This window comes from Nilaparvata lugens, chromosome 1, assembly GCF_014356525.2.
Source record: "Nilaparvata lugens isolate BPH chromosome 1, ASM1435652v1, whole genome shotgun sequence".
Classification (NCBI taxonomy): domain Eukaryota; kingdom Metazoa; phylum Arthropoda; class Insecta; order Hemiptera; family Delphacidae; genus Nilaparvata; species Nilaparvata lugens.
The window spans coordinates 40,078,161-40,096,218 of NC_052504.1; the positions used below are offsets into that span (position 1 = coordinate 40,078,161).

General features: G+C 33.8%; 1 protein-coding gene across 5 annotated transcripts in view; it reads left to right on the forward strand.

Annotated features, from left to right (window-relative positions):
* Positions 1-18,058, forward strand: part of LOC111051942 (X-ray repair cross-complementing protein 5) — a 60,569-nt gene that overhangs the window by 29,604 nt on the left and 12,907 nt on the right. For 4 of the 5 annotated variants that reach the window (XM_039433714.1, XM_039433706.1, XM_039433721.1 and 1 more), the window contains 3 exons: positions 1,709-1,900; positions 3,071-3,280; positions 10,698-10,842. In XM_039433714.1, the coding sequence (XP_039289648.1) occupies positions 1,709-1,900; positions 3,071-3,280; positions 10,698-10,842 (547 nt within the window). Of the gene's footprint in view, positions 1-1,708; positions 1,901-3,070; positions 3,281-10,697; positions 10,847-18,058 lie in introns of all 5 variants that reach the window. The other variant, XM_039433730.1, reaches the window with a different exon arrangement.

The following is an 18,058-nucleotide window of genomic DNA, read 5'->3' on the forward strand; positions in this document are numbered from 1 at the left end:
AAGGAATTTCAAGAAAGAATGAATGGCGAGAAACCGCATATCGATATCAAAAACCGTTTCGAGGATATTGACATTATTAATCAATACTATTCAAAGCAGAAAGGGAAGAAAATAGTATGAGAACGGCTTAGTGTCTCATGGAAAAATGTGATTTCAAAGGTGGGTGTAGTTGAGGATCCTACTCGAATTAAAAATACTACTCCACTATGACTAAAAAATCTAGTACGCCATATTGGATCCGCCATTTTGAATGCAACTTAATTTTTTTAAATAAGAAGGTGGTCATGCGATACATGATATCAATACGGGATTCCAAGGCAAAACGAATGGCGAAAACCGCACATCATATCTCGAACCGTTTTGAAGATATTCACAATATCTAAATCAATACATATCATAAATCAATACCATCAAATCAGAAATGAAATAGATAAGTGGTATAATAATGTGAATATATGAGCGGTTTTCATCGTTCATTTTGTCTTGAAATTCCGTATTGAAATCATGAATCGCATGACCACCTTCCTATTAAAAAAAACAAAGTTTCATTCAAAATGGCGGACAAGATTTTTTTAGTCATAGTAGAGTAGTATTTTTAATTCGAGTAGGATCCTCAACTATACCCACCTTTGAAATCACATTTTTCCATGAGACACTAAGCCGTTCTCATACTATTTTCTTCCCTTTCTGCTTTGAATAGTATTGATTAATAATGTCAATATCCTCGAAACGGTTTGAGATATCAATGTGCGGTTCTCGCCATTCATTTATTCTTGAAATTCCTAATCGAAATCATGTATCGCATGATCACCTTCCTATTAAAAAAAAAACAAAGTTGCATTCAATATGGCGGATTCAAGATGGTGGACCAGGTTTTTGAAGTCATAGTAAAGTAGTATTTTTACAATTTTAGTAGGATCCCCAATCACTCCCACCGTCAAATTATTTTTGTGTATGAGATATTAAGCCGTTCTAGGACTTTTCACCCACCCTGTATTTAATTAAACCCTAGAACATTACAATCAACTATTTTATGTGCAAACCTTTCTTTATTACCTTTGATTATCTTCACATAATTTGATTTTCAAAGTCACAGTATACATCTGAGAACAGTTAATATAGATTTGAGTTACGGTATCGAAGTTTTGACTTATTCATTCAGAGAAGATTATTATTATTTTGAGATGAGTGGCATAGGACCAAAATCACATTGTTCAGTCCCGTAGTTGAGTAATGTTGAATAAAAACACTCATTTGAAATTGTCACGGCCATGAGAATAGAGTTTGAAAAATATTTTATAATAGAAACTGGTTTATGTCTAATCTAATAAATATTAATGATTATGACAATTTCAGGAAAATTTATTCAATATATAACACAATATCACATTCACTTCTACACGGGAATTATTTTCATAATGAAAGAATAATATCGAAAATTGGTTACTCAGATATTGGATGGAAATAGAACACACTTATGTATAATAATAAAATTAGGATTTCAAGAAGCAATTAAAATCAATAGAAACTTTAAACAAAACTACTTTATTGGAATGTGGTTCCATTCTCAATTTTTATACCGTAAACTCATTCGAGAATTATAAAGAGTTGAGAAGGTTATTACAGAAGAGCCTTTTGTTGTATTATATTAATAGATTTTTTTTAAATATTATAGTCAGTCTTTACATTCAAACTATTTGATTTACAGGTAGTACTACCCTTTTCAGTGCATTGCTGAACCGCTGCTTAGAAAGAAGAATCGCTGCGTTGTGTATTTACAATTCTCGCAGAGGGAGTAAACCTCGACATGTACTACTGATTCCCCAGCATGAAACAGAAAACGAAGATGTGTATGAAAAAATGCCCGCTGGGTTTCATGTTTTTTACCTTCCATTCGCAGGTAAATTTGAGTTATTCCACAGCTAATAAACTCTATTGAGGATTCAATAAAGTTCTATTTCATATTGTAAACATAATATTCTAGAAATGAACACTTTTATTTTTACCTTCTCATATTCTCTGAAGGAATCAGTCACTTTCCTTTTCCGAATAGATTATATAATTTGAAGTGAATCAAGAAGAGAATAGATCAATCTTCATAATTGTCCAGCCTACTATAGGCTAGTTATTTGACTATTCACCTTCTCTCCTTAGGCGGGGTGCTCACCGGAGATACGCGTTTCGTGAAAAAAGTTTCAGGAAACGTGAAACGATGTTGCTCGCAATAGACTGATAAGATAACACAGGGTTGTGCACACTGCGTTTCATGAAACTCCAGTTTCTTTGATTGCGTGAAACCAGTTTTCGTGAAACTCGAATAATCGGTTATCTCTAGCTGTAGAAACTGTGTGATTTGTACAGAAAATTATGGCAGGAATTTCATTCCAAGTGAAGTTGGCCGAAGCTGTGGAGAAACGCCTTCATGACTTTAAACTCAAGTAGTACAGCAACAGGGAGAAAGTATCTGTACTTCCCTGCCACAGCTGAATCCTTTCCTGGGCGGCGGAAGAGTCCAGTACTTTTGTTTCACTCAAGAAACTGCGTCGGGACTTAAGTCGGTGAGTGGCAGGGGTATGGCCTAACATTGGATGCCTATCATCTAGTAGTCTGTCGAGATCGCTCTGCTCTACCAGCTATTTATCTTCGGATTGGAGGGGGAGCAAATCCACTAAGTTGATAAAGGTAGTGGGTTTTAGTTGGCTTCAGGCACCCTGTCACAATTCTGTAGCTTTCATTGAGTGCTACATCTACTTTCTTTGCGTGGGCTGAGCGACTCCAAACAGGACAGGCATATTCTGCAGCTGAGAAGCACAGAGCTAAGGCTGTAGATCTGACAGTGCTCGCATCAGCACCCAAGGCAGATCCTACCAGCTTGCGCAGGAGAGCATTTCTGGCATTGATTTTTTTCTTCGTGCTCTCACAGTGGCATTTGAATGTCAGGCTCCTATCCAATTTCACCCCAAGGAGTTTGACATTTTATTATCAAATAGTTTCCAGCTCTCAATAATTTGTCAACTCTTCAACTTTTCTTTGCTTTGTACATTATAAGTAAACTTTTTGGACTTTATAGGATCGATTGGGGAAATGCCGACATCTAATATAAAAACCGAAGAGTCTCCTGAGAACGTGGATCTTATGAAGAAAATGATTAAAAAACTGAAAATTCAATACAGTCCATCGACAATGGACAATCCGAAAACCAGCTTGGAGTGGGCTCACATCGAAGCTCATGCCATCGACACTGAAGATCTTCAAGACATTAAAATTGATGATCAAACAAGTAAGTTTAGCCACAAGTTACATAGGGTCTCTTCCAAGCTGAGATAAAATTGATTTTTTTTGCCGATTGGAAAGAATATCACTCAGGATATCTCCATCCCTAAAATTCATTGAATAATTAGCTACAATGTTATTTATTGTGGATTAGTGTATAAGCCAGCATGTAGGCTATTGTAACTTTCATGAATTAAGCTAATCTAATATAATCCTTTGTATTTGAATAGCTCACAACTAAAGCTGGAGACAAAAAGTGAAAGTTTTAATTAACTGTATCTCATTAAATTTTAATCTTTATGGAACTACAAAGCCTGGTGTTAAGTTTAGACAACTTGGAGAGAAAAAGTGCAGTGAATTTAATTAAACGAACAGTGAATAACATTCATTTTTTTATTATTTAAAAATTAGCACCTAGTCAGAGACTAATAAGCTATTTATTTTATCCTAATTTTACTAAATGGACTTTTTCAAACCTCATCCTATGATTCAGTTTGTCTAGTTTTTGACTACAATTAATTAGTCTAGCTTGTATCCTATAAAATAGTTTCATACAATCAAGTTAGTAGGCCAATAATAATTTGTTTGGTTTGAAGGGATGAACATTTCACTATCACTAACACCAGCTTCAAGCCATCAATTCACAACACAAATTTCACTTCACTAACTCATGCGGTTTTGTTCTTTTGAGCCTCCTGACCAGATTATCAACATCAAGCAGCTGGATTGCCTCTATGTTGTCGTGCTGGTGGAGTCTCTCTTCATGCTTGGCCGCAAAGTGCTCAATAACTTTCGTGACTGTCTCCAATTGAAGGTCGCGATGAAGATCAGCATTTCTGATGTACCAAGGAGCGTCAACAATATTTCTTAGTACCTTATTTTGAAATCGTTGGATAATTTGTACATTGGATGGTTTAGTACAGCCCCAAAGTTGAATGCCATAAGTCCATACTGGTTTCAGTAGCTGTTTATATAGTAGAATCTTGTTGTATATGGACAGCCTGGATCCTCTTCCCAGCAACCAATACATCTTTTTGAATTTAATTCCTAGTTCTTCCCTTTTCTTCTTGACGTGTGCTTTCCATTTGAGCTTGACATCCAGCGTCATACCCAAATATTTGGCAGTATTAGCATGTGGAATGACTTTCTCATTTATATATACAGGAATATATTGAATTCTTTTATTAGTAAAATTCACATGTACAGACTTTGTATCATTTAGTTTAATTAGCCAATGATTTGTTCATGTGTTTACTTCATTAACTGCTCTTTGTAGCTTTTCTGTAGATTCCTCAATATCTTCTGCGACTGAGAGAATAGCAGTATCGTCTGCAAATGTAGCTATAGTGACTCCTGCTGGCTTTGGAATGTCACTAGTGTACAGTGTATACAAAACTGGTCCTAGCACACTTCCTTGGGGTACACCAGCTTTAATTTGCCTTAGTGTAGAATATTCATCATCCAGCTTCACTCTGAAATATCTCTCGTCCAGGTAAGACTTCAATAATTGGCTATATGCTGCGGGTAGGACTTGTTCTAATTTATGGCACAAGCCTTCATGCCAAACCTTGTCGAAAGCTTGGGAAATATCTAAGAAGACAGTAGAACATACTTTTTTCTCCTCAAGGCATCTTTCTATTACATCTGTTAGTCTGTGTACTTGATCAATTGTTGAATGTTTACTACGGAATCCAAACTGGTGAGAAGGTATAAGTTGTTTATCCTGTAGAATTGGTTTTAATCTTGCCAACAGTAATCTTTCAAAAAGTTTTTATAGTACCGGTAAGAGTGATATTGGTCTATAAGAGGTTACTTCATTTAGTGACTTTCCGGGCTTATAACTTCGGCTACTTTCCATAAACTTGGCACGTACTTTAAACGGAAAGCTGCATTGAAAATATGACTCAATTTCACAATTGCTTTTCTAGGAAGATGTTGAAGTATTTCTCCTGTTATGAGGTCATATCCGGGTGATTTCTTCTTTGCCATATTATTTATTTCTTTTTTAACTTCTCTTGGCGATGTTGGAGGGATATTATCCAAAAGTCTTGGCTGTATGATTACATTTATTCCATCATTGAGCACTCTATCATCATGAGGAGTAAATGTTTTCTCAAGATGGTTTGCAAACAAAACCACTTTTTCCTTACTGCTGTGAGCCCATGTTCCATCTTCTTTTCTTATTGGTGCCACTTGTTCCACTGGTCTCTTTATTTTCTTTGTCGCTCTCCATAGTGAGTAGTTGGTACTGACCTCATTACTTAGTTCCTCCATGTAAGTTTTAATCTCTTGCTGTTTTATTTCATGTATTGCTCCTCTCAAGTTCTGTGTAATTTTATTCAGTTCTATTTTACTTCTTGGATCTCTTGTCGTTTGCCAGATTCTTCTAGTTCTTCTTCTTTCTGCTATCAGCTCTCTTACTACTTGGGGGTAGCAATTACCTTTAATTTTACTTTGAAGTGGGGGAGTGTTTTCCCATGCAGATTGTTGAATGTTCGTTACAAACTCTTGTACTTCATTTTCCAGCTCTTCAGTCGTTTGTAGAGATGTGTCTAAATCAATTTTATTTTCTATCATGTGCTTTAATGATTCTATGTCTGTATATTTATTTATTAGTTGTGGTGCTCCGGGTTTTTTCACAGCAGAGCTATGGATTGTAAGGACAATTGGTGAATGATCGGAGTTAAGATCAAATTCTTCCTCAACCTCTATAGTGTTGGGTGATATGTACTTTGTGATGAAGAAGTCTAACAGGTCTGGGATCTTAGCTCTATCTGTTGGCCAGTAAGTTGGCTTCCTTGTCGAATGTACTTCACAGTTGTATTCATCAACGGCCAGTTGTAGCTCCTTCCCTTTGGTTGTGGTTAGTCTCGAGCCCCATCTAGTATTCTTCGAGTTGAAGTCTCCACCAATGATGAATTTTCCCGTGAAATTTCTTAAAAAATCACTGTAATCTGGTTTCTTCAAGCTGAATCGAGGAGGGCAGTAGACAGCTGCGATCGTTATCATTCCACTCGAATGGCATGTAAGTTTCACTTTTACAGAAATCGACTGGAACTCTTGCAATTCTATTTTCTTATACTCATGATGAATTAATTCTTCTTTAACCATCACCGCACTTCCTCCTCGAGCACTGTTCTGGGGATGTACTGCATGATATATTTTGTAACCTCTCATTTTTAAATATGATTGCTTTGTGAAATGTGTTTCTGAAATTAGGCAAACATAAATTTTTTGTTCAATTAGAATTGCCAATAGATCATCTTTATGCTTTAATAGACCGTTGGCGTTCCATGTCATTATTCTAAATCTACCTTCCATATTTCTTGTAAGTGCTTTCTTTCACTGTAGTATTTTCTAGTTTTTCTAGTCTAGAAAGAATTGTTTTAATGAATTGCTCCTGCCTAACTAGCTTTTCAAGAATTAATTGGAGTTGAGAGGCTATATTCAATCCTAAATCTTCACCTAAGCTCTGGGATATAAGTTGGGTTTTCTCATTCATTTTGTTAACTGGGACTTGTTTTACTCTATCCGAATAAGACTGATTCTCAATAACTCGAGCATCTTTTAATACCCTTTGAGACACAGTAGTTTTATTTCCCTCGTTGGTTTTTGGTTGTTTCTTCTTATTCCGAAGTGCTTGCAGTTCTTGTGCCACTAGACACCCTCTATAATTAGCTGGATGTTCCATTCCACAATTGTAGCACTTTGCTTTTTCTTCTTTTGGTTTTGTACAGCTGGTGGTAAGGTGGGGACCGGCACATTTCACACACCTGGGATCTTTCCTACAATATTTTTTAGTATGCCCCCAGGCTTGGCAATTTTTGCATTGGGGTAGGAATTTCGGCTTCTTAATTGGCACAACCTCAATTTTCATGCCCATGATTGCATGGATTTCATAAATTTTATTTATATTCTCTGAATTATCAAAAGTGAGCATAAAAATTGGAAGTGGTTCTTTAGTCTTCCACTGCAGTATGTTTACAACATCCAGAATTTTAAATCCTTTCTCTTGAAGTTCTTCCTTTATATCACCTGGATCGCAAGTGCTATGGAATTTCTTAACAATCACTCTAATAGGTCTAGTTTGTTTGTTTTCAAACGAAGACCAATTCATATTTTCTTCGTTCAGCACTGCCGTAGCTAATCTGTAATTCTCCTGTGTGTTAACATTGAGTTTTAGACTATCATTATTCAGTAAAGTCACCTTGTAAGAATTTTTCTCCATTTTTTTATTTAGAATCTTATAAATAACTTGGTAATTTTGAATATTGTATAATATGATGGGTGGTGGTTTCAAAATTTTATTTGACTGTTGATTGTTGGTGGAAAACTGTTCATGTCCAGTGTCATCTTTCGATTTATTCTCTTTATTGGAAGAAGCATTTCGCTTATTTCTTGAATAGAGTGGTGATTTTTCTTGTGATGTAGGCGAAAGTGAAGTATTCAGCTTCCTCTTCTTAGATCACCCATTTTTCACTCTCACCCACTCCGTCTCCTTGGCAAGTCCCTCCTCATCTGTACAGTAACCAGTACTACGTGATGCATTTTTAACATTATCAGATTTTCCACCTTTTGGTTGATTTTTCCTAATTGTTGTTGATTGGTGTTGATCCGACTTACTACTCTCTACAACTTTCAAATTGTTGGAAGCTGCAGGGGCCGAGTTGAAATTAGCGCTCTCTAACTGACACAGCTTGATTTGAAGCTCTTCCAGTTTTTTTTCAAACATGTTGTTTTTACTTTCTGCTACTCGCATCCTATTGTCAGCTTCCTTCCATGCATTATACAATATTTGCTCTGCCGGAGTTTTAAGCTGGTCTGGTTGAATGAATTTTTCTGGTGATGTATCTCCTTCATTCATGGTGATTGATAATGGTGGTGATGAATTGCAGCCATTATCTTCAACTTCTTCAAATTCTGGAACTAAGAATGTCGAAGGTTTAACTAGATTCCATTCCTTTCCATTCATTATTCTGATTAATATAATTATTACGACGGCTCAGCAGTTTTTTCTCGCCAGTTGGTTTTTCGCGAGGTGACCGACCGCGGCAGGCGACGCGAACGTACGGACGCGAGCGCGCACATGCGTACTACTTCCACTCACAGCCGGCTCTATTTTTCCAGCGTAAGCAAACCTATTGTTCTATTGAATATAGTAACGACACTAAACTACACTAAACGACACTACTATAACTATGTATACTATTGCTGAAATACTATTAAACACTCTCTACATGTTACCACTTCGGTGTCTAACCGCTGACTGAATAACATTCATGACAAAAATGTTATCGTCGCTAACCTACCACATCTACTGTATTCCATCTGATGAACAGTTACAACACGTGTCAACATCGAAATAGATTGAACGAATAAATGACTTATCAGAACGCTTCAATAATGTAAACATCATAGATTCAAGTAGGACTAGTAGAGACATGCACACAGAACATGGACAAAATTTAAATTTAAAAGGCAAAAATTATGTCCGTGATGAAATAATTAGACTAAGTGAAAAGTTTCAGAATAATAACATCAGATTATTGAATTGTGTGATGGGAATAGATGATGGGGTAATTTTTTAGGGGTTTGAATTGTAGTGTGGTCAAGAGTCAATTTACTTTCAAGCAAGATGAATTTAATATTACTTTTATTCACGAGAATGTCAATTCAATTGTTAGCGAAATAGAGTTTGGAGTAAGAAATCATTTCATTTTAAAGTATATGAGGACTGTTCATAGTTTTTATAGATAGGAAATGAAAAAAGGCAGAGTAGCTTCATTTTTCAGTACGAGGTTTATAAATAGTGCATGAAATGTATACCAATGAATGTTCATTGAAATGTATACCAATATTAATTGTCATAGTGTGGAGGGGCACAAAGAATTAGCAGCTACAAGATATGTCCCACAAAATGACACTGTTGTGGTCATTGGAGTATACAGACCTCCTAGTGGATATCTGAATATCTTTTCTCTAATGGTTGAGCGAAAATCATCACAATTGAAACATGAAATTGTTATTTTGGGCGATTTAATGTAAACTGTCATATGACTAGCTCTCTGAGCTCTGACCTAATGTGTTCAATTTGATTTGCTCCATACTATTGAGGTTACAAGGTCGGCAAGCATCGATGATGTTATAACTAATGTACATAGAAATTAATACAAAACTCAAGTCATTAAAACATTTATCTTAGATCACACGGCTCAAGTTTTCAAATTCAAGCTTAATAATGATAGCAATAACGTAAATGCTAAAAAAATAAAATTAATATGAAACCGAGGTTTGACAATAGCAGTGAGTCATTGGAGAATACAGACTGGTTTTATTTAACATTGGAAGAGGCGGATCCTAATGAGCGATTCAACTTATTTTTAAAGCTCTAAGAGAAAATTTGATAAATACTGTCCCGTCATGAGCTCAATAAAAAATTATAGTCAGCATGAGAAATGGTTCAACTGAGCTACCGAAGAACTACGTCGAATAAGAATGAATGTAAAAATGAGCTGGATGTAGACAATTCTTTAATCAACAAAGTCAATATATTGTATGATGCTAAGGTAGAGGAAGCAAAGAAGAAATATTTTAGAAGCCCAATTTTCACATTGAATTACAAATCGAAAACTAGCTGGAAAAATTAAATATTTTTAGGGGTGAACCTCTAAGAAATATTATCTAGAATTATTGTGGAAAGTTGACTGCTAATGATAGTTGAACAGTTTGTGCTTTTAATGAGTTTTTTCTCTAGTTGGATCCAAGAAAGGGACAGGTAGCAGAGGCAAAAACAAGTCCACAGATGAGTGACAGCAATTTGGAAATAAAGAATTTAATTTTATTTTATTTGAATAATTAAAAATGTGCTAGTTCATTTCTCGAATTCGAAAATTTAAATTTTCTGACATTGGTACGGTAGGTACTGATTGTTTGGAATTGGAACTGAAAGTTTTAGCTCTGGAACAAATACGTTTCATCAATTGAGATCAATGTTTTTAATGAACCTTATTTGAATGCAGCATATTTAATTTGTTATATTCTAATTTTAGAATGTCTTTTTTTATACGAATTTACTTATCTTTTTCCTTTCATTCCGTTTATGCTCAATTCACGGTACATAATATTGTGATTACTACATTCTGTGCCGGTTGCACAAAAGCCGGTTAAATTCTAACCGTGATTAGTTCCATGTCTTTTCAAAAAGCCTTCTCTGATTGGTTCTCGTGGAATTGATCACTGTTGAAATTTAACCGGCTTTTGTGCAACCGGGCCTCTTCCTTTTGTCCTCTTCAGTGTCAAGCCCTAACTTGTATAGGGCTAATTACGTGTTAAGTAATTCTACATTGATCTGTGTAATAAAATAATAATAGAAAGGGAATTATATTCTGTATTTATCAGAATGATAAGGAGAGCTTATGTGTTAGTTCCAGATACTGAAACTATTGATGAAAGACTGGACTTTCTAATCGAAGATTTCAACAGAACATTTGAAACCAGCTGTGGTACATCGTCGTCGAAATCTTCTAAAAGACCAGCAAAATCCAACACAACTAGAAATTACACCAAAAAGTAAGTTGAAGTTTTATTTTTATTAGTTTCTGTCTTATAGCAATGAACTTCTACTTGCAATCAATTAACCAATTAACTTGGAGAATTGTGGGATTTTTATTTTTTAATCTACTCCACCTATTTATTAACAATCATGTACTGCATATTTTGTGTTGCACCGACCTCACATAAAAATGTCTACAAAGAGAATCCCATTATATCTTATTCTATTAGCAAACAATTTCTGCTTGTATGTACGTTTTCGCCACACTGCACAGAAAGCAGCTGTTTTCCAGTCCCTACGTAGATCTGAAAGACATTGACGTCAGAACAGATTTCTTTCCGGCTAAAGCCGGAAAGAGTACCCTTTCCAGCCGCTAAATTTCAAGTGTGCTAAAACAGCTGATCAAAAAACTTTTTATTATTTGAGTTTATTATTCAATAATTAAACCATTTATAATAATATCATCTTATTGTCATTTGAAAGAATAAAAAAGTATAAACTCAACCTCCCACATAATTGAACATAATCTTTTAGGTTATTTAGACAAATCAGAATAAAAAATAATAATCTTGGACAATTTCCTGATATTCAGATTACCTCAGATTTGCTATAGCTATGACCTATCACTTTTGCTTTCTGAAGTGCTTAATAAACAATTATTCTCATATATATATATATATATATATATATATTATATATATATATATATATATATATATATATAATAATATATATATATAATAAGCTAAATAATGCGTTCAGTAAGATTTCTTTTTAAAAAAGAAATCTTTATTGTTACATACACAAAATTTGGAATTAAATAATTTAGACAAGTGAATTTTGAGTACCTCTCGCTTCGATGTTGTAAGCAGGACTGACGCTCGATGCGTGAGAAAGCTGGCTCCAACAGTTCCAGGAGAGTTCCAAGAAGTTGTATAGAAACTGCTGACTGCTGTAGGTTCTCACGATGTAACTCCTCCCTCCCTAAAGAGAACTTCGGGGGTTGGTAGCGAAGTTCTTGAAGAAGGTTGCTGTCCTCTTTTGGAGATTCTTTTGTACACATACATAACAGTGAAAATCACGCAAAGAACAATCACAATGTACAAAATGGTTGTGAAAACATTGATGTCGGTGGTTAAATATGATTTTCGGATAACTGGAGACACTTGAATGTTTTTAAATTGGTTAAAGTTGTCTAAATTTTTCAAATGAATTTGGAAATCTGGAATTTGATGATCTTGAAGTTCTAATTGGATGTTTTCTAGAAATTTTGGATGTCCTCTCGTTTGGGAAGAGTGGAACAGAGGTTTTCCTCGATAGTAAATTTTCCTTCGGCTGTATTGATGAAATAAATTCCTTGAAGTGTTGTCATAGTAGTTTCGGTTTTCGTTTCTATGTGGAAGGTCTCCAATTTTGGTAAGACTGCCAAATATTGTTGTATTTCGGGAATCCATTTGATGAGGTTCTCTTCAATTTGGACGGCGGTGAATTTACAGTTGTCAGTGGAACCAGTAGATATGATAGCCGCTTCACATTGCAGTTGTTGATGGGAGATGGCTTCGGATGAGCACAGATAGCATTCGTTATCTCCTATCAATCTACATTCTTTATACAATCCTTCAATTTTCAAAGTATTAGAACTATCAGAAGATTTCAATAAATATTTGTTTTGTGGAAGTATTGTTACAAAATTTGATTCTACTTTACTTGGAATTGGTAATAATTCAAAAAGATCAAAAGTTACTTCTTCTACAATCGGAAATTAGAGAAAATAAATGATTTCGTTCTTAATTAGCTTACAATCTACATTAATCAATTTTTCTATTTCCAACATCTTATTATACTTAATTTCCAATGGGAATTTCTTGTCATAGAATTTTGAAATTTTCACAAGTTCATTGAACAATTCTTTAGTAGACATTATACTAGGGTGCAGAACGCCTACTTTACAAGATGCAATAGAATTTTCAATGTCATGAACTACGTCTAATAAAATATTATAAGCTATAAGTAATTGATTCAAAATATCTTTATTTTTTTCTAATTCTATGAAATCGTTTAAATCATCATTAATTATCAAAAATTTCTCTTTCAATTCATTGAAGTTTTGGTTCACAAGTTTAATTGTTTCATTGAATTCTACAATAATGTTTTGACTGATTGAATAATGGTTTGAAATTTGATTGGCTAAATTATCTTGATTATTATACAGTTCGAGAATCAACTTATCGTATTTTTTTCGTCATATGCGACCAAATTACCAGTGATAGATTTTAAAACAGATCCAAGACTATTTATTAAACCTCTTTTATTGCGTGTGACGTTTTCATTGTAAAACAAAATCATTTCCAATTTTTCTTCAATAACAGACTTTGTATGGTTGATGAATTTTAAATAGTTGATTGCATCTCTTAATTTACTACTGTTTTCTGTAACGAAATCGGTTTTTGAACTTATACTAATATTTTTCCAAAAATAGTGAGATACCTTATCATAGTAATTATTCAAATTTCCAATTTCTGAATACATTGATTTCAAATCATAATTATGTACGAAAACGTGCTAGTTGTATACAAGTTTGGCTTTGCCAAGGTTAATTGGTACAATTCCAGAATTAATAGTAACATTCTTAATGTCTATTGCTGTTCCTGATCTTGCTGCGTACAGGATGAAGAGGGACCTGGAAAAGGATTGTCATTGTCAATAGTCAGTTGCGTCACTGTCTTAGGTTTTTCAATGTCATTAGTTTTTGATAATTTTTCTAGGTCTTTTAATTTTGGAAAGGTGTATTTTAGATTTTGTGTTATGGTGTCTCGGTACGATTTTAGCTGTTTTAAGGTCTCTGTTCACAGATTCGATTTTCTCTTTGTTATATTTGTTTTTTGTCTTACTCTGTTTCTGCATATTTTTAACGTAGATATCGGATGGAATTTCAGGCAATGGTTCTCTAATCTCGTTTACTTTCTCGATAACCTTTTCTTTAATTGCTTGATTTGTTTCTCTAATGTGTTCGTAGAGCTTTTTGGTTTTTTCTCTGTGTTGATTGACATAGTCGTTCATCATCTGTTTGTCAATGCATAAAGCATTTGCGTTTATGTGTCCGTTCAGAATTTCAAATGGAGTTAGTTTTGTTACAGAGTGAATACTATTATTGTACGCTAAAATTGCATGCTTCACTTTTCTCTCGATAGAATCGTCTTTGAATTGAGCTTGATTATTAAGGAGTCTAATATGCTCGACAAGGGTTGAATAATATTTTTTTAATTTAATAAAATTTTATAATTTCTGGAACACCGTGATGACTGAAGAAATCCAGTAGTTTATCAACTATTTCAATTCCTTGTGCACTAGCAAGTGGATAGGCTTGTGCATAACGTGAAAAACTATCTATTATCGTCAAAAATTTTCTTTTGTCAAAAGTAATGCTATCGATATGAATAGTTTGAAGTGGTTTTGAAGCAGTGGGGGTAAGATTCATTTCCAAGTTCAAGGGTACTCTTTCGTATTTTGTTTTTAAGCAAATGTCGCATCTATTGATGAAATTTTGAATTCTGTTTCAAGTATTTGACCAGTAGTACTTTCTTTTAATTTGCTCATAAGTTTCTTGAATTCCACGATGATTATTCTTTCCGACATGATAGTTATCGATTATCTCTTCTTCGTTTGTGACATCAATCAGTTTTTTCGTACAACGTACTAGTTTGAGTTGTGTATTTTCGAAATAAGTTGCAATTACTAAAGTGAATCTTTCGTAGAAATCATTTTCAAAGTATAGACAATATTTTACATTCGGAACTAGATATTCTTCTACAAATTCTACTACATCTTTCTCAAAATTATTCTCGGAAATTTCTACAATAATTCGGCACTTGTTTTCAAATAGTTTTTGTATTTTCACTTTTCGTGGATTGTATTTCACTAGATTTAGTAGTATTTGATTTTTAGCAAAGTTTATTGGTTCGTCAAGAGTTTGAATTCCAATCATTTCATTACCGTAATAGTCTGAATGCACTGTTTGATCGTCAGAGTCATGTTGTTCTTCTCGAATGTCAAGGTTGTTGTCACGTACATCATTGTCGTCTACATTTCCTATCATAGATTGATCGTCAAGTTCAGAAAAATGCATTTGAATAGCTTTGTTTATTATCTTATCTACTTCTTCACCTGTGTTTTGTCTTGAAGGACCTGGAATAACATCATTATTATTCAATTGGATCCTAGATAGAGCATCAGCGTTCCGATTCAAAATTCCTTTTTTTATAACAAATCTTCTAGTTTCAATCTCCTATATATATATATATATATATATATATATATATATATTATATATATATATATATATATATATATATATATATATTGTTATTTTTCTGTGTGGCAAAAAATAGCGTTCGCACCACGGGCAAAAATGTTTTTCCGGCTCTCAATCTTTTCTAGTCCTCGGCCTACGGCCTACGGCCTCGGACTTGAAAACCGATTTCGAGCCGGATAAGTCTCATTTTTGACCCTAGGTGCGAAATATACTATTTTATGTATGTATGTTCAGTTACACCCCTGGTTATGTTTGTCAGTTTGAATGTCAGTCGGAACTCGATAACGGCTCTAACGATTATGATGAATTTTGGAATATAGTTTTGGATCAGGGATAAGAAAATTCTTTTGGAACAATACTCATTATGGGGAAAAATCGTTGGAGGTCCTTGAAAAAGGAGTTTTCCGTCCTTTTAGTAAAAGCTGATTAAGATAGAGAATTTTCCATCGCCTTTTGAAAACGAGGCAGAGAGTGAACAAGTGGTAAACGATTAACAGTTGTTGAATTAATAAATTAGCCTACGTTATTTGAATACCTTGTATGATTCAAGAAACATGTGAAGGAGTAAGTAGAGAGAGCAACCGGGTAATAGTAAAGCAACGCAAATTCGAATTGATCTTCCAAAACTTTCAGTAGTTGGAAATAATGTTCATAGTGAGGTGATATCAATCCCACACAGCACACTGATGTTTATAAAACGTTTAATAAACGTTACCTCTTAAACATTTGAATCGTTTAGACAACGTTGTATGTTGTTGACCATAACGTTTTCTAAACGTTTATTCAACCTTTAGTTTGGTACTGACCTTTACGTTTAATAAACATTTATTTAAACGTTGTATTCAACATTTCGATAAACGTTATATCAACGTTTTGATAAACATTATATCAACGTTTTGATAAACATTATAGTCAACATTTCAATAAACGTTATATCAACGTTTTGATGAACATTATATAATCCATTAGTACATATCTTTAGGCAGGACATACGGTACTAAAGGAGGTGCGATGCAAAGTAGCATGGCATTTTGCATCCATAGAGGCTCCTTCCATATTTGTTTGACTGGAAGTATATACGTATGCGGTGCAAATGAGGAGAAATCCAAAAGCCTAATATCATCTTCTTTCATCGCTGTGCTGCATTGCGCCTCCTCCCACATCCAGACTTAAGATATGAATTATCTCTCAGAATTCCAATGAACCTGCAATCGTATCTATGTACTTCTTGTACTTATAAAATTCTATTCTTACTCACTCACTCGCCGATAGCAATTACTGGAAAAGTATAAAATTTGAAAAGACAGGAGAGTTTATAGTTGACGGCGCAGAGCAAGATCTGTACAAAAATTCAGCTAATCATAAAACCAAACTGATGGAAAGTAGTACAACTGCGCATGCGCGAGGTCTCAACTCTCTGGTCTCTGCCACACATTCAACAAGTAAGAATTGTACATGAAGAAAATGTTAAAGTGATCAACTTATATTTTTAGCAGCTATGGTACCTTCAATATAGGCAATTTGCTAAAAAAATTAAATGTATAGTAATACAAAAAATAGATGATTTATTGACAGTTCAGAGCAAATATCAGTTAAAATTTTTTTTCTGGTCTGGAACCTCGTTTTGGAATATTTCAGCCAGGTTTATAATATTATGACCTCTTCAATTTCAGCATCTTAGGCAAAAGTCGTTTTCGAATTAAGTTTTACTCCACCTGTGAAAAAATTTGATGGTAATTCAAATGAACATAGACAAATCTATAATTTTATATAATAACACAACATTTTCTATGCCATATTGTTTTCATTGTGTGAGTTTTTTGTGTGAATATCTCATTATGTTTGTATAGTTGATTTTTGGTCTACATTTCAAAATTGTTCATCTACTCTCAGATTCCTTCCTTCTTCTGGAGTGCAAATCTTAAAGAAACAAAATATTTTGACTTATTTTCAATCAATAATTCTAATTTTGTAATTTACTGTTAAGGGCAAATGCCTGTTTGTAATAAGTTAATTTGAATGGATGAATAAATAAATATTATTGGATACTTGGGGCATAAGATACATTTAATCTATACAAACATTCACATTCAGCTAATACTAATATACAGGGTGATTCGTAATTATGGTAAAATAATTTAATACGTGATAGTAGAGGTAAAAATAAGAAAAAAGTTCCTATAAACATAATTATATCCATAAACGCTTCATTAGCGAGCTATACAGGGTGAAAGATTTCGCCCGGAATTCAGTTCCTCTGGAGAAATACACCGATGCTGAATTGTTTGGGGACTAGTTTTTGAAAAACTTATGCTGGATTCATATGGGAAAATATCTGAAAAACTGAATAAAACTAGTCTGGAAGCTGTAGTGTGAGTAGTTTTTGAGAAAAAAGTTGAAATATGCAAAAAATCTAAGTAGAGAAACACAGACTTCTACATTTGATGCCCAATAACTTTCTTTAATGACCAGTAAACAAATAATTTTTCACAATAAAAATTGTAGATAATTTAAGTCTGAGAAAAATGATGTAAGCTGTGTAAACTAAATTTGAATAAAAGTTGAATAAAATGTACTCTTATGTAGTACATTACACCACAAAATTTGCTGTTTTATGAGGAGAGAACTAATAACTCATAGGTTGTAGCTGATTGCAAATAGAACATTGATTTTAAGAACAGCTGTTCCAAAACAGCTGATTTATTTTGTTTTTAATAAAGAAATATTTACAGAAATTATCAGCTGAAAATTATTTTCAGAAATATTTTAGCTCACTATTGAACAAAAAAACATACTGTAAGTTAGTCCTACTGTAGCCACGCTGTGTTTTTTGATTAACCTATTAATCAGTTATTTGTAACCATTTCACTTTGCTTTTGTGTTAAGTGTTAACTTTTTAAGAAGTGGCAGGTAATTTTAGA